The 25,719-nt window shown below is 50.3% G+C and overlaps 2 protein-coding genes across 8 annotated transcripts in view; one reads left to right on the top strand and one right to left on the bottom strand.

The window, feature by feature from the left end:
• Positions 1 to 807: 807 nt before the first annotated feature.
• On the top strand, positions 808 to 5,583 carry LOC108934639 (40S ribosomal protein S17-like). Its single transcript, XM_018752599.1, has 5 exons — positions 808 to 882; positions 2,091 to 2,242; positions 4,500 to 4,605; positions 5,110 to 5,175; positions 5,463 to 5,583. The coding sequence occupies exons 1-5, from the start codon at positions 880 to 882 to the stop codon at positions 5,538 to 5,540; spliced, it is 405 nt and encodes a 134-aa protein (XP_018608115.1). The 5' UTR covers positions 808 to 879; the 3' UTR covers positions 5,541 to 5,583.
• A 269-nt stretch (positions 5,584 to 5,852) lies between these two features.
• Positions 5,853 to 25,719, bottom strand: part of neo1a (neogenin 1a) — a 134,414-nt gene continuing 114,547 nt past the window's right edge. The window contains exons 13-29 of one of the 7 annotated variants that reach the window (XM_029256140.1): positions 23,415 to 23,559; positions 21,977 to 22,087; positions 21,182 to 21,376; positions 20,776 to 20,871; positions 16,331 to 16,563; positions 15,346 to 15,484; positions 15,056 to 15,163; positions 14,720 to 14,914; positions 14,339 to 14,371; positions 13,350 to 13,418; positions 12,934 to 13,072; positions 12,562 to 12,800; positions 11,652 to 11,744; positions 10,198 to 10,359; positions 9,427 to 9,678; positions 8,684 to 8,820; positions 5,853 to 8,157 (exon numbers count right to left, since the gene is read on the bottom strand). In XM_029256140.1, coding sequence (XP_029111973.1) covers positions 8,074 to 8,157; positions 8,684 to 8,820; positions 9,427 to 9,678; positions 10,198 to 10,359; positions 11,652 to 11,744; positions 12,562 to 12,800; positions 12,934 to 13,072; positions 13,350 to 13,418; positions 14,339 to 14,371; positions 14,720 to 14,914; positions 15,056 to 15,163; positions 15,346 to 15,484; positions 16,331 to 16,563; positions 20,776 to 20,871; positions 21,182 to 21,376; positions 21,977 to 22,087; positions 23,415 to 23,559 — 2,430 coding nt within the window. In that variant the 3' untranslated portion in view covers positions 5,853 to 8,073. Of the gene's footprint in view, positions 8,281 to 8,683; positions 8,821 to 9,426; positions 9,679 to 10,197; positions 10,360 to 11,651; positions 11,745 to 12,561; positions 12,801 to 12,933; positions 13,073 to 13,349; positions 13,419 to 14,338; positions 14,372 to 14,719; positions 14,915 to 15,055; positions 15,164 to 15,345; positions 15,485 to 16,330; positions 16,564 to 20,775; positions 20,872 to 21,181; positions 21,377 to 21,976; positions 22,088 to 23,414; positions 23,560 to 25,719 lie in introns of all 7 variants that reach the window. The other 6 variants (XM_029256142.1, XM_029256143.1, XM_029256144.1 and 3 more) reach the window with 6 other exon arrangements.

Genomic DNA, 25,719 nt, shown 5'->3' with positions numbered 1-25,719 from the left:
CTGCAGGGACAAGTAGGAAAGATCAAGAGGTTTTTTGTGGACTTTACACTTCTGAGTCATTATACACTAGTCTAAATTTAAAATGGGAAGAACATGGTTAAGAAACATGACTGCAATATTACTTTTGATTGTGAAGTTTAGCATTGTTTTTGTTTTATATTAAAAGTGAGATTTTTGTAGAAGCAATTTTCATTCAGAACTGTCAACTGATCGGCAGACATGTACAGTACAAGATTTTTTTCTTGTTTAAGCAATGATTTAAAAATATATTGTTTAAAAATGAATGTTGCTTCAAAATGTATTCAACAGTTAATCTTCAGGCATTAAGTTATGAACAGCCTTTTTGCATAAAGTTGAAGTTCATCTATGTACATTTCAGAATTTCACTTTTTATTCCCTCACACAAAGGAACCTTGTTTGCACCCTTTTTATGTAAAATAAAACTCTCAACCTTTCTTGTGAGTATATGTTTAGTCTCTTAATGTTGTGCACGAACTTCTTCAACCTACAAAGAATCAGAGCAGCCCTGAGTCCTGCCTGGTGTGGAGTTCTCTTCTCAGACTTGAAAAAACAAATGAAATGAGCTTGTGTTTCTCAAAGATGAGTGAATATGCTTTATGGCACTTAGTCTTATTGCATAGTTTAACAATTGTAATTCTTATATCTAAAGCTGTTATTTTATAGGGCGTAATCATACGTAGAATTACGGCCGCCGCTAACTGAACCTCTGATTTCACTGAAAACCAAATGGAAAAAACAGAAATAATTAATTTGCGCCTAACGGCTTTTACTTCCGTGGTTACAAGATGTGCTTCCGGTTCTCGACGGTAGAACTTCCGGTGTCCAGTATAGCGATTCTTTCCTACCAGCCGGTCCAGCATGGTGGGTAAAAGTAGAATGCTGATCTGTTTAATATCCGTTGTAATCCCGCCTGCTTGTTGGTTTCAGCCAATTTGTAAAAATCTCACTATAAAGTCGAATATATCCCAAACCCCTGTGCAAGTGTTGTCGAAGCATCCTGCATAAAGTTTAGTGACGTGTGTGTGTATATAAAAACGGAGTGCAGCAAGTGTTCCCCGTCCTCCCGAGCACTTTCTGTGGATTTTTAGTTTGAATGAATATTTATCTTTGCTCCAGGTACAGTCGTGTCGATTAAGGGCTGCAGTCCGCTTCGCGTTCCGTGATTCCCGTCGGTCCGTGGCGGGTACGTTCGTTCATTACATTCCTTCGTTCGTCATCATGCGAATTACGACGATGCTTGCATTCGTTTTTCGTTTTAAAAATGAAAAATAAATTACGAATTAACGATGTTTTAAAACCATGATTTTTTGCTCAGATGTAAAATATTTAAAATATGCCTCATAGTTTCTTGCTGTCGTCTTCTTGTTTTTTGACTTTGAGTTATTTCGTTTTGTGGTGTTCTTCAAGGAACCCGGATGTAAACGAATTGAAACCACCTACAATCCATCAGTGGCTTTATGTTATGGAACATGCTGCCTTCTCTGAGTTATTACTGATCCTAAGTTAATATGGATCATTAGGTAGGTGCTTTTTTCAACAGCAGCAAGAGAGTGACCTTAAGGGAGGACGACATGTCCACCGAGAAAATTGGCAGGATTTATATTTCAGATGCTGTTTCTTAAGAGTCTCATTACTAATAAGCGCAGGTGTTAAAAGCACCTTGAAGTTCTAGGTTCTAGTTCTAGGTTAGGCTACTTGTTAGACCGGAAATATCGTGCACTTCAGGGCATTCGTCATATTTGCGTGCTCAGAAATGACAAAAAGGCCATTTTTCTGCTCTCGGTATTGAAAAGAACGAACGAAGGCATCGTAATTCACATTTTGTTTTTCAATTTCGAATCGAACAACGAATGAACGCAACATACACGGATTTGTTCTACGTGATTTCTCTGACAGTGTTTGCAGTCAATGCGGAATGTCGATGGGTATCTGACATTACGCGTGCGTGGAGCTCCGTAGATGTCACCTCATGTCACACTCAGAAACAGTTTTTAAAAAAAAAAAAAAAAAAAAACCCTTTACCATGGCCACTGTAACAGTGCCTGCTTCTGTTCCCCCTCTATGTGCAGGGACGAGTGAGGACTAAAACAGTGAAGAAGGCTGCCCGGGTCATCATTGAGAAGTACTACACCCGTCTGGGCAATGACTTCCATACCAACAAGAGAGTGTGTGAGGAGATAGCCATCATCCCCAGCAAGAAGCTTCGCAACAAGATAGCTGGGTGAGCTGTGTGTGTGGAAGAGAGCAGGAGGGAGGAAGGGAGGGGGAAAAACTGCCCAGTTTGTACTTCTGCAAGGTGTGTGATACTGGGTTGCGCTTCCAATGGAGGCATGTGGGACCAACTGTCTCTTGTAACGGCGGTGTACATTTCTGACCAGCTGGCCTGAGTCACAGAGGTGTGTGTGTGTGAGAGAGCGACACAGGCTGACTCTTTTAACAGAGGTACACAAAGAGCTCAGTGGTGTAAGACAGGGGTTTTCAAACTGGTGTCCACAAGATGAAGCTAGGGGGTCCACAAAAAACTTGACATAAAAAAATTTACAGTAAGATAATTTATAAAGATGTTAATAACTAAATCTACATATAGTTTTGTGTTTTATGAGTGGTTTCTTGTAATGTGTTTATCCCAAAATGCTTTGCGCTCTTTACATTTTGCACACATGGCGCGTGCTAAGAAGCCGCACGCGACTGGCGAAGCATTATTATTAGCAGCTGTTAAAGACATGTCGGGGAGTTTTTTAGAGAAAGCGGCACGAAAAGTAGATCGTGTGCCTTTGTCGGTCAATAACGCAGCGAGCAGACGCGTAGGTGACATGGCCAGCGATATTGCTTCGCAGCTTTTAGAACAAGTGAGAGCCAGTGAATATTTTAAAGCGCTGCAGTTGGATGAAAGTACTGATGTTGCAAATCGAGCACAGCTCACGGTCTACATTCGTTTCCTCGGTCAGGACACATTAAATATGACGGATCAATTGATGACGGTCAATTCAATCGACTGGTCTCGGTGTGTCGGAGTGTACGGTACTGCGACTCTGATCAAAGAGAAAGCCCCCAATGCTGTTGCCACATGCGGAGGGATGCAGTTCAAATTGTGAACTGTGTTGAGACACAGACAGTTCGGATGACTCTACAAAGAAATGGGTGCTGACTACAAGGGCTTGCTGCTCCACTCACTCAGCGGTACGCTGGCTTTCCAGCGGGGGAGCGTTAAGTCGCAGTGAATGCCCGAGATGAGGTGCGCGCAAAAATCCACCAGGCCCATCCATCCTATTAGGATTTCTTGAATCAGTGAATGTGGTGTTTGGTTTGATTCATGTGTTGGTAATAAATATAGATGCTGCCCTTCAGGTTTAACTTTTCATCTATCAGTGCCTTAATACTATGGAAAAAAAAAAGGTACCCTGTTCAGTTATGTAAATATTCTTCAGGAATACAAAAACTCACAGAAGCCACAGAAAGTTAATTGTGAGAATAATTTTTGGCTATAGTGAGTTGCAATATGTCTTTAAAGTCTTAACACATAAAAATATATAGTTGCCTTTGTATTTTGGGCAAGGGGGTCCCCTGCATGGAATCATCATATCTGGGGGTCCTTGGGATTAATAAGTAAGTTTGAAAACCCCCTGGTGGAAGATACCATCTCCTGATGGTGGAGGAATCTGACAGACTCTTCATGGTTTCGGTCTGCCTTGTAGGACAAAGTTTATGGTATGTGACCTAGTGTATATATAGTTTGCACTGTTGAAGATAATCATGTAACCAATGATTATGTGACAAGGTGTACATGCACTTTTATTTGGGGATGTTTTTTTTTTTTGTTAAATTCGCTGTTGGTGGGATTGTGTTAAGAGCTCGAGTCTCATAATAATACATGGCATAAAGTCAGCCTGGGTATGAAAATTGGTGCCGTAAAATATTTCTGTTTGTAGGTTGAGTAAAATGCAGCACTGGCACCAGTGGCTTGTTTATTGTCATCACACAAGTTACAGAAGTTTCATAAGTAGCAGTTAACGTAAAGAATAATTGTGTGCCGCTTTGAAAGGCGCTGGTCATAACTGGAGCAGTGGATTTGAGCTCATATTTTACATTGTTGTCTGCTGTAGTGATAAGTTGTTTGGGGTACAAAGGAAAGGACAATATGCTAAGCCTTTATCTTGCAAATTATAATTTGTCATGTCATTGTGCAGAATTGTGTCCTTTTCTGTTCAGCTCATATTGCTGATGGACAGGATGTCTAGTAGCTGAAGAATCTTCTGATGCTTTCATATCTGCTCTTTCTCTTACTAGATGCTTGTTTGTGTGTGTTACACTCTTGTACCACAGATATTTGAACACTTAAATCACCCTGCAGCTGTAGACACCTCTTTGTCACTTGGCATAAAGAGAAAATACAGATAGTGATATGTATTGTGGGAATTTGCTAAGATGTGATGAGAGGAAGTGAACCTCCCCGCTTCGTCCGTTCTTCACCTCCCCAGGTATGTCACCCATCTGATGAAGCGCATTCAGAGGGGCCCTGTGCGAGGCATCTCCATCAAGCTGCAGGAGGAGGAGAGAGAGCGCAGGGACAACTACGTTCCTGAGGTCAGTCTCCATTTAGCTCAGGGGATTGCAGCAACTGGTTCTCACCACTGAAAATGATCCTTTTCCTGTTGCTTGTCTGTACTTTCAGTTAAAAAAAAAAAACAAACAGACTTTTAAGGAAGCTGTAGGGGTTTTCACAAAAGTATAAATCAGGATCAAATAGACCAGTTATTCTGCAATGTAGTACAGAGATTAAGCACTGGAAAAATTTTGGCGCTAATAAAAAATGTAGACATTTAATCAACTGCTGCGATTGGGTGGCACAGCAAGTAGCGCGAGAGAACGTGGGTTTCCTTCTACAGTTCAAGTTCCCCGATAGTGTGTGAGTTTATTTCACTGATGCATGGATGAGTAAGGTGTGTGGGCTAGTAACACCACATATTAAGTTGCTTTGGGCAAAAGCAAAACTTTCCATCTTATCAGAATTGCCATTAAAAGACTAAGTACTTCTTGCTGCAGCTTCAGTTCACTAATATGTCATTCCATGATGGGATGTTCTTCCAGGTGTCTGCATTGGACCAGGAAATTATTGAAGTGGATCCTGACACCAAGGAAATGCTGAAGTTACTGGTATGTGTTTTATATATGTCTTTCCTAAAATGAAGTGCAACAAATGCCTGGTACAATCCTGTGATGGAAGCCCCACAAAAAGGTAATATTTAATGTGATTGATAGTTCAACAAGTGTAAATATCCTGCTGCCGTGTACATTTTTTCACTTTTGTGTCACTTACAGACCTAATATGTTTTGGGCACTTAAATGGGGCCTTTAGTTTTCTAAGCAGAAAGTAAAGTAATCAGACTGATAGTGTGGCAAGTGACTGGACTCTTGGTGATGTCTTTCTTTCCTCCTTCCAGGACTTTGGTAGCTTGTCAAACTTGCAGGTCACACAGCCTACCGTTGGAATGAACTTCAGAACACCTCGAGGAGTTTAAATAATTGTAATATATTCTACTCTAATAAAGAGCGCAAAAGAGATGTCTGGTGGACCTGCTTGACTGAGCTGTAGCAGCATTTTGTGCTTTTGGAAATGAATATTTCCACAGGTATGGGGTACCATAATCTTTAGCTGCTGTAAGGCCATGTAACCACGGAACTGGAATGTTGAGTCCCATAAGTTAGGCAAGAACCTACTGAGAAACTTGGGCCAAGGGCATGGCAAAATTCCTTACAGGTGGTCCTGGACTTACAAATGTCATCATAACCTTATGTTTGAGTCCTGCCATTTGGTTGGTTTTTTTAAAACAGCCACAAAGCCCTACTACACAATATACCATTCTGGCATGTTATATATCCTTAACTCATTACGGGGATTTGCATCTTAAAATGGGTCATGGGAAGGGAACCCCCTCATAAATCGAGGACGAACTACAGTTCACTTCCACGTTGCCCCCAAATGCAATGGAAACTGTATTTAAAATCCCCTCAAGGAACACTTTTGTTCTCCCACCTTTTGACCTTCTTTCAGAAGCTTAGCAATGCAGCGCCTGCCTGGTTATCTGTATGCCGGCACTCTGGATTTTCAGTTTTCTAACTGGAATAAGAAATACAAATGCATCAAAGACCAGAAAAGTGACACTAAAGACAGTTGTTGAATAAAAAATGTATTGGGGCACCAATACAAAATAAGAACATGAAAGATTTTTGTATTTTTTTCCCCTCCATTGTTTTTCTTTTTCTTAAAAAAGCCACAGATTTTTCTACAGAAAGCAAAAGGGTTCTTTGTACAGACAGAAGCAACAGAATTTCTCATCTGCAACACAAGACCCGCAGCTCCATTTCATCTCAGAGGCTACAACAGAACCAAAATCAAGACCAGCTGCCAACTGCAAACCTATGACACTAAAGTTACACAAAACGTACTTTAACATTTTTAACACAGGATATGTAAGAAATGTATTTTTGAAAAACGTGGAAAAAGTGCAATACAGGTTTGACGACAACTTAGTTTATCCCTTAGCGGGCTGTTTTCTTTTTGTAATTTTTTGCTCGACTTTGCTCAAAGTTTCCTAACATTTTTTTGTACCCATAAGCAGAATTCCTTACAGTAATATTAACATTCATGACAACATACATAGAGAAACATGATAATCACAAAAGTAGAGCAAAAAATGATTGTGATGATCTCTTTGGGTAAAGTAACATGAACATAATTTTCCTGTTTTTACATTGGAGTTCCTTACATACTTTTTTCTTCATCTTAAACCGCGTGAAATAACCAGAAATGAAATTCTGCGAGTTCCATTCTAAAGAAAAAGCACCAACTGCCCGACGGGAGCCTCGGACTCGAGTCCCTTTCGCTCTCGACTCGGGAGGTGAGAGAAGCGGCGCGTTTTGAATCTACAGAGTGGCGCTCGGGCAGAACCGTGGAACGCAGTCAGATCAACCTGAGAGCCCTTGAGCCCGCACCAGAAGTGCTCGGTCCTGGTGTGAATGAATGAGGGGGAACTCCTACGACTCCAGGTCACTCACTCGTCCTTTCCATGGCTCTGCTAATTCAGCTCTCTCTCTGTTTCTACACTCGGCTTTTTAGCCATTTCATACGCACCAGTGCTGGGACCCCACGAGCTGCAACACAACAACCAGCACTGGCTCCTAGAACAGAGGAAGGGAGAGGGTTAACAGCTCTTTGAAGTAAATCCCATAAGAGACGGACATTTGGGGTCCAGCATCCACCTTCAAGTAACCTCCTGAGGTCCAGGTCCAACGATGTTGCAGAAACAGTTGGTCTTTGCACAGAACTTCATAACGCAACCGTATCGTTACGATGAACAAGAGGGAAGAATGGCACCATGAAACATTGGAAAAAAAAATCACAGCATGTTCCAGAGTGTGAGAGCTGAATGAGAATGAGTCACTTTCTCTCTCATCCAACATTGTTATGGTAGGAAGATAACGAGGCAGTTTAGAAACATATGTACATAACATATATGAATAGCAAATGCATAAAAACAAACAGAGGAGAAAGGAAGGAGAGGCGGAGGCGGAGGCGGAGGCGGCGGTGCCGTGCAGACATTCAGTGACAATGAGTGCTGGGGGGGAGGGATGTGAGAGGGACGAGTCGCAATGGTCCCTTCACTGGAACACAAAGGGAAACACAAAGAAATGACACCTATGCAAATGTCCAAACACTGTGGGCTTGTGCCAAAAGAGCACGAACGAGAGTACAGACATACTTCTTACAGAATTATTCCTTTTGCGTAGAATTATAAAACGGTGTCTTTTGGAACGTTTCCAGAGCGAGCGGAGGAAACTCTTTTTGCAGACACCATCTCCCGGGTGAAGTCATCCTTCCGGCAGACGAGCTACAGAACGTCGGCGATCTTTAAACATGTGAACAGCTTAAACTGCTGAAAGTGTCCGTCTCCTTCCTGAGAGTGAGCGAGGTGAGCCGAGAGTTTGAGTGTCTTCGTTTCCTCTTCTTTTCTTTCAACTTCCTCCGTTAGAAGCGCCGGCAGAGCGCCGCGCTCAGGCTGTGGTGATGGCGTTCAGGTCCTTCATCAAGCCCTCCAGGTGAGCCATCTCCTCTGAGAGCTCATCCGGCTCATAGGCCTGGAGGAAAGGAACAGGGTTACTGCCGGGGTGGGGTGGGGTGGGGGGTGAGGGGTACGAGCCGATGTTGGGTTGGGTTGGGCACAAGGGGGCAGGCAGGATGACACAGGCTGGTCAGTGGCACTGTGGTCGCACGCACACGGGAGACAGAGGCAGAACGCAGCCGGAGCAATGGGAGCAGCGTCCATGCAAAGCAAAGCGAATATTAAAACATTCACGCCAGTTCGGTTAAAGCAATGAGGCAGAAAAAAAAGAAAGGAAAATAAAAATGCATAGAAGAGAGAAAAACAAAATATTGATTAGAAAATAAATTATAAACCGAAATTAATTTTTCTACATCACTGATAATAAAATTAAAGAGACATTGCTTGAGCTTTTAACCAATTAAACACAACGTTCATACAGCACCAGGAATGATCAAGGCAGAAAAGTGCCGTCCGAGTACGACTGACCCCCACAATCCGCCCCCCCCCGCCCCACGATCCGCACACTCTCAGCTCGGTCACCGGGGTCGGGTTCGACTCACGCTCTCCGCGTCCTCCAGCATCTTTCCGGCCTCCGCCATGTCCGGGGCGCTGGGCATCAGGACGGGCAAGGGGGGGCGGGTCCTGCCCAGGGTGCTGATGGCCGCCGTCTTCACCGAGTGCAGCGGGGGGGGCAGCCCTGAAACGGCAGCACACGATGACCGCCAGTGCAAAATGGCCCAAAAGGTCATGGGCACTATTGGGTCGATTCCAAAATTGAGTAAAACATCGGTTCTGGATCTTATAGTTTCAATGGACTTTGAGTGACACTAAAGTTTTAAAAAAAAAAAAAAAAAAAAGCATGTGGTGTCCGATGTGACCTGCTGACACACGCGACGCTCCTCATTTTGTATCGATCGCTGACAGTGCGCCGAGGAGCTATAAACCCCGTGGAAGTGAGTCGAATACGTCACCTGCGTTTGGGTGCATCTTACTGCTATCTAAAGGCTCGGCGGGGAAACGCAAGTGGAGCACAAACAGCAATTGTTGAGAAGCGGTGCAGAAAACGCATATCGCATCCCATGAGTTCGATACAGATTATTATTATTAATAGCGAGTGCTTCCGGGGACTCGGCGGCTCCTGGTACGAGCAGTTGCTGCGTGTTTACGTTGTGCACAGTGAACGTAAAGAGAAAGCAGGAGTTGCTCCGAGCACCTCTGCCCACCGCTTAGTGCGTGCTACCCGTTCCCTGGCGCGCTGCGACGCTCACACAGGAGTGGTGTGAGGACAGGAGGCCCCGCCCACCTGACTGGGAGAGCAGAGGGGTGCTGGGCAGGGCGGGGCTCTCGAACGGGGGGTTGTGGGGCAGCACCGCGGGCACCGCGAAGCTCTTCAGGGGGTGCGAGGGGCGGACGTGCGCCGCGGGGGGGTTGTAGCCCGGCTCGTCCTCGGCCCCGGAGCTCAAGAAGCCGCCGTCGGGCTCGGCGCGGTCGGCTGAGGAGCCGGGGGGCCCCGGGGGGGGCGGGGCGTCCACGCCGGGCGCGTTCCTCACCGACTCTGCAATGCAGCGGCACAAAGGTCAGGGTGCGAACAGACACTGGACACCGATGGCGCTGCTGCTGTGCGAACGAGCGCTGTGGAAACTGGGGTCGAAAGGAACGTCTGTCCCCCGACGCACGCACGCACGCACGCACACAGCTCAGCGATCGGACTGTGCGTTTCATGACGGAGCAGAGCTTCACGATGATTGAACAACACAGTCATTCTAGATGTGTTCCTGTCAGAGGTGCAAAGAGGAACTGCACAAAAACCACCACCAGGGGGCGCTCTAACACAAATGTGGGCTCTCGTAGACCGTCTCACACACACACACACACACACACACACACACACACACACACACACTCCCTCCCTCCCCTCCACAGACACACAGAATCAGACGGTCCCAGCAGGCCACCCGCTCGGCGTCCACACAAGGCGGATGGGAGACCCCGGTGTGTTTCGTCCACGACGACGGAACTTCTGCTCTCGACCGAAGCCTCGTTCGGGGGCCCCGTCGGACCCCGCGGCGCTCACCTTGGGACCGGGCCCTGTCTAGGTGGGAGGTGGGGGAAGCGGTGGGCCGAGCGCCGCCCTGCTGCTGGAGGAGGAAGCTGCGAGCCGAGGAGGCCGGGCTGCCCGAGTGATAATGGTGGTGATGGGTATCGAGGGAATGGATGGGGTGAGCGCTAACCACGGCTGTGGATGAACAACAGCACAGAGAGGCCACGTTTACAGGGGGAAAAACACAGCGGGGGGAGATGCACAGAGGCAGCACGCACGCACGCACACACACGCACTCAGCAGTCCAGCAAGCAGGGTGCACGGTGACACCCGACACATTCATCTAACGCAGAGTTAAGAAACGGGATTAGTAATGATTAGTTTAACATTAATTTCTTTCAACATGGAACATTATTCTCTAATAACTGTGCTGTTGCTAAGTGCACAACATGGTTTAAAAGTAGTAAGTGATGTGGTGAACTTGCTGGGGAGGTTAACCGTACAGCGAGTTCTCAAAACGAGCGAGACGACTGCAGAGGGTGTGAGGGACGGGAGGAAAGGGCTCCTGGGTGCCCCCGAAACACGCGCTACATTATCTGGAAAAATAAAAAGCTCCTCTCATATCTATCCCAAGGATGTAAAATAAAGAACGTATTAAATGCAGATGATGTATCACACAGTCGCCATAATTAAAGAAAAAAAATTTATCTCTGCGCTTCATTTTCGGCCCAATTTAGTCGTTTACCCTGTTCTCCCAGTCCTCTCAAAGGTATTTACTGTGAACATGGAGCCTCTGAACCAAAGCGGTCAGAATTTCAGCGCGTAACTCACTGCACTGCAGTCTTTTGTCTTTTTCCCCACATTTCATCATTCATAAATAATATCCGGACACATCGGGGACGCGCACAACAGGTACAGATCAAACCGCAGCTCTGGCTCAAGTTTCAGCCCTGAAAGTTTGCAAGAAAATCTATGAAAGTTCAGCGGGAAAATTTTCGTTCAACTGCAAAAACGCAGCGAAGGGCTGCGTGGAGGAGAACAGCAGACCCTCCACCAGGGCAGAAGGTGGCTGGCGTAGTGGTCAGGACCATCTCCTCCAAAGCGACCTGAAGGTTATTGGGTCAAATCCCACTTCTGCTGTAGCGATACCGTTGACGTGCGTAAATCGCTGTGCGATAACCAAGTTACCCAGTACTGTAAGTCACCTTGGACACGGGTGTCGCATAAATAAAGCTTATTGCCGTATCGTTACACTACCAGCGCGACCGAAACGTAACAGACTGCTTCTTGCCCCACGTCAACTATTGCGATCAAATCCCCCCCAGGCCGAGTATGAACCCATCAGGGGGGAGGTTCTCCAAACCTCTCCAAGAGGACTAAGCCGGTGAGGCCTTCGGCGGAGTAACAGCCACGACAGAGAGTGTATTCTGAGCTCGGCGTTATGACCGCGGGGAGCCGGGTCACGCGTTGGGGGGGAGGGGACTTACGCTGCGGGGGCTGCGTGTCAAAGGGCATCATCATTTTGGGCCTCATCCCCCGGCGTCCGGCCAGCGTAGACAAGCTGTCCTCAGACTCGTGGCCTGCGAATCACACGGGGAGCGGCCGGTCAGACATGGAGCGCCGGGGGCGCGGGGCTCCGAACGCGAGCCCTGCGGCAGACCTGTGCTTAGCGAGGAAAGGAGGAGGAGCTCGGGAGCCACGGAGCGGGAACGGACGAAAAGGGCTCCTCCGCCTCGATGCCTCGTCACGTCACGAGTCGCCCCAGCGCGACGCCGTCATCTTCTCTCCGGCAGAGGGCAGAAAGGAGCTGCTCGGTTTCCGCCCACAGCAGAGAAGCGCCGAAGGAGTTCGGCCGGTATAATGACACCGTTCATACGAAGTCTACACACGCGTCACAGCGTAGCACTCGGAGCCGCTGCCTTTGAATCCAAAGGTTGCTGGTTTGAGTCTCATCTCTAGCTGCAGTACCCTTGAGAAAGGTACTTTAAGTCAAGTAAGACCCAGCAGTATAAATGGGTAAAAAAAAAAAACTAGGTAACTGAAGCGCGCAACTCGCTTTAGAGAAAAACATCAGCTAAAAGAAGAAATGTATTCACGGTGTCGCTGTTATCCCTTCCTTATATCCCAAATTAAAGATTGGCGGGGAAACGATGGTTTTGTAAACTGTCTACAGTTGTAGCGGAACCCAGAAGATGGGAGGACGACACTGGACACGCTGGACAGCGAGGGGTATGAAATCAGCGATGGAAAACGGATGCGTGAACGCAAGATGACGCGCGCTTCCCGGATAAGAGATCGGTGCTCTTCGGCACCCCCCTCCCCCCACCACAGAGCGGCGTTCTCTTCGGGTGGCCGCGGCTCGTTCTCGTACCGAAGAGGGCCGGACGGGTCTCTCACCGCGGTACGAGTTGCGTCTCTGATGCATGGGGTTGTCCGAGGCGCCGTCCATGGGCGTGATGTCCTGCGACGTGCGGGGGATGGGAGTGTCCGTCATCACCGGGTTCGGCTCCGGGGACTTGTCCATGGGCTTGAGCTCCAGCCGCTCGTGGTGGATCCAGAGGTCCGGAGGCTTCAGGTCCTTCGAGTTGCCCTTGTACTTGTGAGAGCCGTTGGTGGACTTGCACGCCGCTCGCTTTCTGCGCACGACGACGAACCGGAGGGAGAGCGAGAATGACAGGCCGAGGTGGAAAGTCGTAGAGTGCGGAACGCAAAGAACGGCACAAAGCGGGAGGTCTACGGGCCCCATCGGGAGGGTCTGGGCCGACTTACTTCTTCTGCTGGGAGGTGGTGCGGCGCGTGCACAGAAAGGCCCCCACCACCACCAGGATTATGGTGAAGGCTCCCACTGACACGATGATGACGATGACCAGGATGTGGTTGTCACTGCTGCCGCTCATGCCTGGTTTACCTGGGACACAGAGAGAGAGAAGTGACACGGTGAGTTCGGAAGCCTCGGCCACCGAGCAGAGCACATGTGCCGGCGGGTTCGACGGGCCTTTCCAGAAAACAGCTTGACGTGCTCTGGGGCAGCACAGTAACACGAACATGTACGTACAGTCATTTCGCCGTGTGCGTCTTTGAAGAGAGATGGGAAGTAGCCGCGTTATAACCGGGGGGCACAGAGCCGTAGGGAGAAGCCTTTTACGGGAGAAGCCTTTTACGCGGCGGGAAGACGGGGACATTACCGACTGGAGATCCGAAGCCGTAGTTCTGCGGAGGGGGTCGACTCCCTGGCTTCACGGGTCCTCCCGAGGCTGCGAAGGAGGAAGGGCCGTTTTTAATGACGGCTCAGACACGCACGGGGCGGGGGGTCCCGGACCGCGACCGTGCCGGAGACAAACGGAGGAACCGAGGCAGGGCCGAGACGCAACACACGCAAAGATGACAAGCGTCTCCAGATGGGATACGCAGAGAATAAAGCCCACGTTAACACCTGGCTGGTGGGACGAGAGTGTGTGTGTGTGTGTGTGTGTGAGAGAGAGTGAGAGAGCTGAGTATTGAGTGCGGAGGAGGCGCACAGGAGAGACTCCGCATGCAGCACAAAGAGCATCACTCGGGTGACCCTGCAGGACACACACTCATGTCAGCTTGTCAGGAGACGGGTCACTCTTGTAATTTTTTTACTTTTATATACGAAACAATCCCTCATTATGTAACGGAACTTACAGGACAGAGTCTATTCTAGGGCTTTTCCATGGGAAAAATATGGGCAGCAGGTGGCGTAGCGGTTAGAACTGTTGCCCTACCATCAAAAGACCCAGGTTTGCATGCCTGTCCTGCTGATGTACCCTTGAACAAGGTACTGTCCCTCAACTGGTACAGTAAAAGTGACCTACACTGTAGCTGTATGAAGCAGTGTAAACAGCTACATGTACAAGGCCCACAGTGGAAGTTTCCTGGAGAGAAGCGATAATAATAATTATAATAATTACAGCCGGGGACAGCCGGTAGCGTAGCGGTTAGAGCTACCGCCTTCGGACCAAAAGTCACAGGTTCGATCCCCACCTCCGGCTGTAGTACCCCTGAGCAAGGTACTTACCATAAAATTGCTGGGCACGCGCTCACTTTCTACACTACTGTGCGGCTTCGAGCGCAAAACGTTATCGGCTACCGGAGGCGAGAGGAAGACGACAGCAGAAGGACAAGGAGAAGAGGAAATGAAAAGTGCCTTTACCTTGGTCATTAGCCATTTTGTCAGAAGATTCGGCTAAGAGGCCAAACACACAGAGCAGGGGAGAGAAAACACAAAGCAAAGCAGTTAGAGGGGGAGAGCGGGGAGGAGATGGGGGTCACTGGTGCTTAAGGTTCTTCAGGGCAGTGGGGAGGGAGCATGGCGGGGGGGCAGGGTACAGGGTTTTAGCCTCGGGAGCAGCAGGCTCAGAGAGCCCTAGAGAGCCGCAAAGACCCCCTCCCTCCCCCACAAAAACACAGCAGGCATAAAAGTGCGGTAAGCCACCCTCCCCCCGCGCATCCGAACGAACCGCCAACATCCTCTACGAAAGGCACCTAAAATGGGAACCGACGCCGAGCGAAGGACGTGCGGATTCACGCTGACCTTTGGGGGTGCGGAAGTGCACGGCCTCCGACATGGGGCCCATGCCCTTGGAGTTGCGCGCCTGGATCTTGAAGTAGTACGTCGTGTCCAGGGTGAGGTCCTGGATCTGGTGCGTGAGCCGGTTGCCCACCACGGGCTCGATGACCCAGTCGTGCACCTCCGCGTTCACGTCCGTGCTGTAGTAGATGATGTAGCCTGGGGAGCGGAGCCGGGCGGCGCGGAGACGGTGAGCGCCGACCGTACGACACCAAGAGCCGCGCGCACGTACGGCGGGAGGGGTCTCGACCACGGAGCGCCCGAAGCGCCCTTCGGCGAGGTGCGCGGACGCCGCCCTACCTGTGATTTTGCCGTTGGCCTCGGTGGGGGGCTGCCAGTTGACAATGATGGTGCGCGGCCTTTCCTCCTTGCTCACCACGGTGACGTCTTTGGGAGACGAGCTGGGAACTGCAGGTGATGAAACGTAGGGCGCTTAAAGAACCCAAACACCAGCTCTCAACAGCTTAAGCTGCGATCGCTCGGGCGCGCTGGGAAGCCGTCACGGTGCACAGACACACGCTGCGAGCGCTCGGAGAGCGGCTAAGAGTCGTGACGTAGGGCAGAAAACGGGGGGACGGGACGGGACATACTGGTCTCGAAGGTGGTCCCGTGCGCAGTCATGCTCCAGGTGCTCGTCCGGCGGCCCTTGGTCACCATGACGGAGAACTCGTACAGGGTGTTGGGCTTCAGACCCGTCACCACGTGGCTCAGGTTTGTGGTGTTGGCCATCTGCAAAGGGCAGCGCAGTGAGTGCAGACCCCTCCCCCGCACAAAGGTCCTTTAACATGGGAAAGCTGACCGCTGTAAACTCGCTCTCCTCTTAGATACGCAACGCGACAACAGCAGCCACGAACGTTCGGCAAAGCGTTACAGCAGCGACGCGGCAAAGCTACAATTATCAGCGCAGTAAGACAAAGACGAATAACACTTCGGCATCCGAGGCGGTCAACAAGCACCGCGTTAGAACCTCCGCAACAAATAAAGGTGCCGAGGCTTGCGACGCAGAAATTTTTCGACCTGCTCAAGGGCAATATGTTTATGAGAGCTGCCACGTGGCTTCGGAAACGACCGCGCTCAGCCGAAGGACCCCGACCGCATCGCGTCCTGTTCGAACAAAGACCGCAGAATGAGGGCGCCGCCTCGTCGGCGCACACTTCGCCGTTGAGATGCGGACGGCGGCGAGTCCGCGTCCCGCCGCACCGTACGGTGGCAGGCCCCGCCGAGCGATCGATAAACCATAGCGTACATCGAAGCGCTCCAATCGCATCACGCCACATCACACACTAGGAGCTTCCTTTCCCTCACGAGGCTGGTGGCTCCTCGTCTTCCTCCCGGTGTTCAACGGGCACAGCGAGCGTCGGCTCCGTCAGGGAACCCGGACCGAGCTCCGTCGCCCTGCCGCCACGCACCAGGACTGAGCAAATCTCCTGAAGCCACCAGGGCCTTTCTCTGAGCATCACGTGTTCACGTCCTCATTTCCGCTCGCTGCGACAATGACCTCCGAGGACAGAGCGGCAAGATGAGCCGAACGAGCACTGACCGACGCCGAGGCTCCGAGAGCAGGCCTCGCCCTACCTTGTACTTGGCGTTGGCGGGGATGTTGGTCTTCCAGCGGACCGTGTAGTAGCGTGCGTCGGTTATCTTCTGGTTCTTCGGCAGCGAGTTGTCCGCCCAGGTGACCTTGATGGTGTCGTGGCTCAGGACGGAGGCCTGAACGCCCACGGGCGGCAGCATGGGAGTGGGGTCGGGAACTGGTGTGTATGGAGCATGGAACAGTTCGTACAAATCAACGGCAGGGTCTACGGGGTCTGCGAGCAGTTACCAATCATGTCACGTGACCAAACGGAAGTGTGGGAGGGCCAACGGAATGAGAACATCGCAAACAGAAGCCATGCAGGTTCGGGGAGCCAAAAAACGGCGTTAATGGGTGCGAAGAGATCCGGAGGAACCAAACCGTGTTAATGGGTTACGATGGAGGTGGACAGAGGGCAGGGGATGGGAAAAGGGTGAGAAGAAAGAGAGAAAATCATGTTAGCACAGAGCATCAGGAGACTAGACTACAGGACTGAAAGAAACACCGCAGCGCAGAAAGATGTACCGGCATCTAGACCGCAGCGCTGCGTCGCTACGGACGACGCCAACATCCAGAGCGAATCACGCGAGCACCACGAGCAGAACTAAGTACACCGGCTCCTCGTCTTACAAACGCAGCTGGCACCGGATTTCTTCCCAAATCCAAGCAAATAAATGCAAAACCCTAACCATACATACGTCCCTCGGTGTATTTATGGCTTCGGTTCACTCAAGTCTTGGATATATTGACTAAATACACTTTGTAAGACTTTGTATAATTTTTGTAGCTTTGAGCTTCATCGACGTTACAACTAATTTATAACGACTAAATGAAAATGCTTTGCCTCCACAAACTCCCATTTATTGCCAATTATGGAGGGAGTCATTCCATGAGAGCGGTTTCTCGTGTTATTACTGACACACACAGACACGAAAATAAAGTAAATAAATAAATAAAACTCGTAAGGAGCGTTTGTAAAACAAAGAGGCAGCGTGTAACAGACGAGAGCATTATTAATAGGTGACTTTGGCCTTTGTGCTTCAACTGGAAACACACAGAGAGAGGACATGCTTGTAGCAGCAAAGACACATTTTCCCGATCAATGCAACAATTCAGTGAATAAAAACTATTTTTCACAACTACATCTTCATAACAAGCGCTTGCAAGCAAAACATCTGACGCACTCAGCCAGATCAGACCATCCAACACTTTCCTGTAATTAGCGTCCAATTACAGACCTTTGTCATCTTCACTAACAAAAAGCGGAAGAGAAAGTGGCACCGTGCAGCACGACGGACGCTCGCGAACGCAGCTGAAGGGCGAGGAGGAGGAGGAGGCCCCTCAGCGGCGCCGCGCCTTCACTCTGCTCGCTCACGCGTCGAGACCCGAGACGGCGCTGCGTTCGCCGTCCGTCCGCAGTTGTAGGAACCGCGGCGTCGAAAGGCTCCGAGGAGCCGAGCGCAGCGTCAAACGGCCCCGACCCGCCCACTTCCCGCCAACCATCGCTGCTGCTCAAGCGACTTCCCCGAATCCTCCAAGACTACGAGACCAGGGCGTCGCACCGAAGCGAGGATGTCGCCGCGTCCGATTCCGCTCTGACCGCCGCGCCTTGTCGGAGAGAAGCGGCACCGGATCGCTCGCTGTCTGCATCGCAGAACCCTGCGCTCAGCTTCAGGACCGTTCGGGGAGCGAGCGGCACCCGTGTGGAGGGAGAACACGCTTGTTACTGGTTCATAAACGCTGGCGAAAAACAAAAACGAGCGAGCGGCAACCGAAGAAGCGTGTCGCACGGGGAGCGTGTCAACATGGCAGGAAATGCCTTCTGGAACCTTCCAGGAGAGAACGAAGAGCGCGACTGTAGCGGATCAGCTCTGATGTGACTGCTGCTTGACGGATCACACATTCTCATTACTTGAAAGGTCTTAAAAAGTTCCTGTGAAGAGAAGCAATCAGAAAGGGCCTCATTTATCAACAGCCAGAACATACGGTACCAGCTATTGTCGACAGCTGCGCTCCTCTGGGTGACACGTGCGTGCGTGCCGGGAGCGCTAATGGGCTAATGGGCGCAGAGCTGTCCTGAGAACGGCAGGAAAATCCTCTCCCCTCCACGCCCCTATCTCATCCGACGTGCTCTTTCGGGTGACTTTGAGGAGGACGCCTGCGGGGGCGACACCTCCGTGGCGCGCGGGAGCGAGGCCACGCCCACCTCCGCAACGATCAGCCACACTCGAAGATGCGACGAGGGCGAGGCGGAGAAACGGTATTTCACGGACTGCTGGAGGACGGGAGCGTGCCGCACTGCCGAGATGTTCCTCAAACGATGCGGATGCTGACGAAGGCTCGTGTGTTGGTTTACCGGCCAAAGGCGTGCACCGGATTACCGTACGCACTGGCGCCCCACCCAAGGTTTACTGCAGTAAAGCAACAGAATCAAGCAGCTACGAGGATGCGGGCCTGAGCTCCACAACCTCTCCACAGGCCCACTGGCCTGCTCACAAAAGAAACCTCCTCTTTGTGTTTCATGCTGTGTTTTTCACACCGTTGTGCTGCTAATTTAAACTCCGCCTCCCGCCCGCTCACTCCTCGAACCCGGTACGCCCCACGAGCCACAGCCATAAAGGCAGCTCCTTGGCTGGAGACACATGTGTAAGGGTTAATATCAGGAATAGGTCCACAGCGACAGTTTTCTCCTGCAGCCTGAGCTAGAATGGTATTAGGATTGAAAGCAGCAGAAGACAAGGAAGGAACACGTGTCCTATTGCAGAAATGAGTACAGCGCAGCGAAACGTGCGCGTCCCCGAACGAGGTTCCAGTGTCGTGCAAAGTTACGCGAGTTACCGCACGCGAGTGTCTTTTCCAGGTCGTCCTCCCCTCTCGCGAACAAAGGGGAGTTTCACGTGCTCTGCTATAGCTAACTTTAAACAAAAAACAAGACGAGCCTTCGCTCGGCTCCTCCTCGCCCTACTTGGCCCAGATACCGCGGCACGTCGAGAGGGCTGGGGAGGGGTCTCGCACAGCTGCGTTTGCCAGAGCAGCAGGGGGTCTTGGACAACCTTCGGCATGATGGGATTTTTTTTTTTCCATCCGCTAAGCGGTACGGAAGGATCATCCCATCCCAAGGAAGCTGAGAGCGCTGAGGAGACAAAGCGAGGAATTAAAAGAACAAACAAACAAAAAAAACAGAACTTCATGAAGATGGGGGAGCAGTGCAGCAGCAACGTGGGGATGCCTCAAAGAGAGATGGAGAAAGCAGTCGGCGGGGCTCGAACCGTGCGATTCGTCCGAACCCGTCCGGGCCGCGCGCAGCGTCTCGCGTCACCGGCGTGTCTCCAAAACAAGCGTGCTTTTCCACCGCTTCGCCAACAAGCGCTCCGGATTGAATCCGCGCTCCGCCGACGGCCGACGCGAAGATGTTTTGTTTGCAGTATAAATACGGATTGAGAGTCAGGGCGATGCAGCTGGCGTCACAGCCGCGCACACACACAATTGTCGCGCAAACGCGGAACTGTAATGAAATCCACATCGCCATGATGCAGACTTCAGCTGTGCTGCACAAATACTCTGTGATCTAATAGAGGAGCCACTGGAGCAGAGCTCTGCAAATCCAATCAGTCTCTCTCCTCTAAATATTGATTCATTTCTCCTGCTCTCATCAAGAAGCCAAGATGAACAAAGAGCCAAACGTTTTTTTTTTTTTATCACAAAGAGGCGCAGCACAAAAAAAAAAAAAAAAAACTCCCCAGACCTGAGGATCTAATACACTTTGTTGTGCTGTGAGCACTGAAATGTAATACACGTGTGTGTGTAGCGCTGCCAAGTGGGTTTAATAGGAATTCTGAGATGGTGATACTGATCCACATACCTAAGGCATCGCAAAGAACTCGGGTCACAAAGCTCCAAACGCTCTCTCGTCGCAGCAAGACGTGTCCAGCAGGTGGCGCAGTGGTTAGAGCCGTCACCTTGCGATCAAAGTAAGTGGGTTTCCATCCATGCTCCCCCTGTAAGTACGTCGGAGTGTTCTCGGGGCTCCTTCATTCGAACCCGTAACTCCGAGCGTGACTCACGCGGCATGCCCGGATGTCTCGGCGCGTGAAATGCGCACATCGAGGCCTTTCGCATTCCGAGGAACACAAAGGATTAGGAAGGGACTTGCTATTAAATATTTACGTTAACTGGATTATCCATGTTGGTGCTGCAGCCGGTCGATTCCCGCCCAGCCTGCGTGTACCCCAGCTGTTAAGACACGCTACGCACAAACATTTGCATAAGTCAGACGAATGGTACGTCTTTAAGACCGGACCAAAACTGTTGCGGCGCCAGCTTGTTGCGATTCACGAAAGCTTTAAAAAACCAGCGAGATCAGTTTCCGCGCTAACGCTAGTACGACGGTGTTACTTGCAGACTCGTACATCACGGCCCAGCACCGCCTCGAGACTGCCCGCCTTACCCGACTGGGGCCTGGTGATGGCGCTCTCGTACACCGGGATCCCCTCTCCCACATTGTTGAAGGCCTTCAGCGTGATGACGTAGTGCGAGCTCGGGTCTGGAGGGGGTGGAAAAAAGGAAATTATCCTGCTAATCAGAGACTTGCTCCACAGGGACTCACGTTTTCAAATTAATTATCTCGACAAAGGTGCATATTTAAACACCATTATTTACTTCCTTTCCTGCACAATGAAAGGAATTACGGAGGAACCGCAATTAGGTGTCTTTGTTCCCCGTCAGTGTTCTCTCTGCGGAAGTTTGCCAGGGGCTATTGTGGCGCCCCCTCCCTTAGCCCTGGGGAACGGCGAGAACCGGGACCCGCGAGCATCCCCACGCGTCCACGAGAGGCGTCCCCTATCCTCCCTCACCCAGGTTCTCGATGCTGTAGTAGCGCTGCTTGTGGTCCACCTTGATGGTCTGAGCGTGCGGGCTGCCGATGCCGTAGCCGATGGTGTAGCCGCGCACCACGATGTCCTGGTTCTCCGGGGGGGTCCAGCTCACCACGATGCTGTTGACCAGGGGTCGCACCTGCAGCGAGCTGGGCATGTCCGGCACACGTGTCTCTGAAGTGCGAACACACACACACACACACACACACACACGGGAGAGTATGAAAATGACATCTCCTGGGCGGTGGAGCATTAGAACGACACCCCCTTAGCAAAGCTAGACGTTTCCTGCGCCCAAAGCCTCTGCCCTGCGCCATCTCGCATTACAGGGTGACCCAGAGGTCCACGGATAGATATATATATAAGGAGGGAAAGGCTGCCTGGTAACGCTGCGTTCCGAGCGCGAAAGGCATTTCCGAGTAAACATCTGTGTACGTTAACAGCCACTAAATCTTTGCGGCAGCCGCACGGGCGCCGCAAATCAGAGCTCAGCGCTTCGCCTGAACCACGTATCTGACATTTTGGTGTTTTCTAAGAAAACACAATGAAAACATAGCGCTGCATTTGCTCAAGACTTACGTTTCGTAAGTTCTCTCTGTTTTTGGATCTTTTGGCATCTGCAGACACAGGAGTGCTGGTGAAAGCGACTGACTGGTTCAGTCTTACGCTTTTTTTTTTTTTTTCCTTTTCTCTTTTTTTTTGGAAAACGCTGCTCTGCTGCTCTGACAAATATCCCGGACTGAAACGTCAGCACCGCGTCCACCAGGGACTTACCGTCCAGGTCACTCTTAAAGGTCTCCGCAGTGAGCCAGTCGGTGGCAGGGCCTGTGCCGTTCACCGTCATGGCCAACACCCGGAACGCGTACTCGGTCCCGCGCTCCAGACCTGCGGAACAAAGCGCACCCAGCTCCATTAAGTTTTCCAGTGAAAAAACATTCGTCTCTGTGATCACTGCAGCACCAAACGCTCGTTACATCACTAATCGCACAGGAGTCAGAAAAATGAAAAGCAACACTAATGAGAAAAACTCGAATGTGCACGTGCAACACTTGTGACTCCTTAGTCCTTTTTATTGATTCCCATTTTGGTTGCCGGTGAAAATGAATCGTCTGTCTAACGAACCCACTGAAAAATTGACTTTGAAAGGGTGACATCCCACGTTTGGGCCCCGACACAGGCGGTGGGACATGCTCCAGGAACACAAGCGGGTCCCCCTTTTCTTTTTAATGAGAGTCAAGAGTAAGAAGCTCCTCTGTAAAGAGCGCTAAACCGCAGCGCCGTTCCAACGTACGCCGCCGTCCTCGCAATCCGACGAGGCGGCGATCGTCGGATCCCTTCGACCGCAAGGGTCATCAATAAATACGTCTCTCCGCGAGGCCCCGGCACCGATGCTGGCTCATCACTCGCTTCTTCGCACGTCTGCCATCGCTGTGCGCGCTTTCGATAAATTTTTCAGACGGCAACCCTGCGAAAGGACACTCCTTTCTTATAATATTCATGCGAGCGAGGAAGAAATCTGCTATTCTGTCAGGAGATGGAGCTTCAAAAAAGATCAGAGCAATGTAACTTCTACTTAAAACAGATTAATTGACGGTAATTGATCAAGACGCCACCGCAAAGGAAACGAGTGGCGCGCGGCAGATCTCACACATGGCTTTGATAGCTAAACGGCACAAACCCTGGCGAGATCCAAAATCGGAAACATCCACCAGTTCGGATCCTTCCAGAGGCCCCTTTGCAAACTCAAAGCCCTCGAGAAGGTCTTCAGATGAGGCGAAGTGGCCGCGATTCTTCACGCAGTCAATGGAAATGTGACTACTGGCTTCTGTTTGTGATGCAAATCGGCCATTTCCCCTCTTCGGCGTCCCCATGGCGACCACTAAAGAAAACACGAGGCTCTACGGGCTAAATGGCTTTGAACAAACAAACATCTCTGTTTTTTGAACAAAATATAATGAGTCAACTGTTGGGCGCATATTCTCTTTGATGCCAGACACAGCGTGATAGAGACAAAATTTGCAGGAACGGCAATTAAAATTGGACCGAGTTCTCTCGTTCGAAAACTGTACTGCTCACTTCCGACACCAGCGCAGGAGTGTGTGGCTGTGTGTGTGTGTGTGTGTGTGTAGGGTGACCTGCAGCGTGGAAGCTCAGTCCCGGTGAAAACGAAGCCCTGAACAGCACCACAACCGACGGGCACGCGGACACTCACCGTCAATGAGCTGGAAGAGCTGCGTACCGGCCGTGATCTCGGTCGCCTCGCTCTTCCTCAGCCCCTTCCTGTAGCGGATCTTGTAGCTGATGATCTCCCCATTGTGGGTGCCTGGCGGTGGGGGTTGCCACCTCACCATGATGCTCTTAGAGGGTAGAAGAAAAAACAGGACATTTGGGATGGAGACCCTACCGAACTGGTGTTCCCCAGCTAACCAGAATGAATGATCAAATCTAGATGAAGAGTTCCCTGTGTCCCTCAGAACGGCTGAATCCCCTCCAGCACTAAAGGTTATCAAAACCCACACCTTTCAGACTCACTTCTCTCCTGCTTTCCTGTCTGCATCAGTTTGCATCACATCACCTTTCCTGATGATCCTTACCTCTCATCAGTTCTAAATACAGTCACGTGTGAAATGTTAAAGCTCTTCATCTGCAGACGATGCATTTCTGTTTACCCTGAACTGCACGTCGCTTTGGAGGAAAATGTCTGCTAAATGACAAACGTCAACAAAAAAGTGATGTAGGGGGAACCCGACTCACTGGAAGCGTATCCAAACAAACCAGCTCATTCCACAACACTATAAACTTTTGCAAAACGGCAAATCCAGCAGCACAGGGAGGAAAAGGACAGAACGTCCTTTGTTTTGGCAGTCCGTCTGTTCACGCTGCACGCATGCCTAATCCCCGAGATTCGCCAAGGACCAGGTAGAGCCTGGCCTCTCCCCAGCCAATGAGAGTTACAGGTCGAGGTGGCAGTGGCCAATGAAACCGCGCACTGCCACACCCCCCTCGGTGTTTCCATTACCACGACCCGTGTTCTCATAACGGGGACACGTGTTTATTTGGGTGACGCTAACAAAGAGCACCGCGGGAGCCGTAAAAGTGGGCATAAGTAAATAAATGAACAACAAATAACACTGCTGGGGCCAGCCTGGTGCAGACAGCGCTCCCTGCAGGCGTAATTAATAAATGGAAGACGGCCTTTAGTGGTGCGTCTGACCGTGCATTGTGGGTGTTGGGCGGAGGGGCAGGCGGGCAGGAGCTGCAGTGCAGGAGAGGATATAATTAATGGTATCTACCACCTTCCCACACCATGGGAATACAACTTATTAAATCTGCCATAACTGTGAGCAATTACTTTATTTCCATTCCTGTCCCCCTTTCCAGATTAACCCATTAAGTATTTAGCATTTTCCCCCAATCTGAGAAAACTGAATTTAATTGCTTTTTTAAGACTTGCGAAAAGGGGAGCTGGATGGGAAATATGATGACAGAATGTATTCAGAGTATCACATGAACAAAAAGCCAACATGAAAATGCTTTGGGATACTCTGTAAACATAAAGCTCAATAAACTATACACCGATTATTTATTATCAATCCTTGCAGCTTCCCTCAAAAGCAATTTTTAATGAGGATTGCATACCAAGTTACATAAAATAACTTACCCATTTACAGAGGTGGGGAATTAGTCAGTGTAGGACAACACCATGTTAGTGGGTTAAATACTGGGTCAGATGAAGAACTGAACTCTTCATGCTGCCCGAAAAACAAATCCATCGCTACTGCAGATGGTCAAACCTAGATTCGCCCTCGCAGCTGAAATGATGAAGCTACAACTTTCATACTTTAGACACATCATGCGGAGAAACGTACGAATGCTGGGCAAGGCCGAAGGTCAGTGCAAAACAGGAAGACCAGCACTGCGATGGATGGAGACAATAACTTCGCTTTTGGGCGCACCTTTATCAGTGACTCGCCGTCTGGGTGAAGACCAATCGCAGTTGAGGAAAACTATCCACAGGGTCACCGTGGACAACACCGCTACCTTGGTAACAGGTACTACAGCGGGAAAGGGGATTTGAACCCAGGTCCTTCAAGTGCAATGCAGGCGCTTGGACCACTGCACCACCAGATTTGACTCAAAAGGTACTAAAATGTACACTGCATATTCAAAAATTATTTACGCCTGACATTACACGAAGTGGTAGAAAAAATCTGGACGTCCATGAGAATCTCTGCACCCTTCCACGCTGCAAAGGAGAGAAACCGAGACCTTCTCAGGCCACCTGGCCATCGCTTCCCGATGAAAGCAGCAGAGGAAATGACCACAAGTTATCTTCTGCGTCCAACACAATATTGGCTATAACACCGCAGTCGATATTTGACCGGCGCCGCTCCCGCCATGCGCTGTGAGAATAATTCTCAATATCTGCTGTCAGACGCCTGCGCTCCATCCTCCACCCAGCACTGGTGTGAGAAGAGGGGCCGGTGGGGTCATTAACAAAACCGGAGGAACAAAAC

The sequence above is a fragment of the Scleropages formosus genome, chromosome 11, assembly GCF_900964775.1.
Source record: "Scleropages formosus chromosome 11, fSclFor1.1, whole genome shotgun sequence".
Taxonomy (NCBI): Eukaryota; Metazoa; Chordata; class Actinopteri; order Osteoglossiformes; family Osteoglossidae; genus Scleropages; species Scleropages formosus.
Note: the sequence above shows the minus strand (reverse complement) of the source record. Positions and strands in the feature narration are given on the sequence as shown.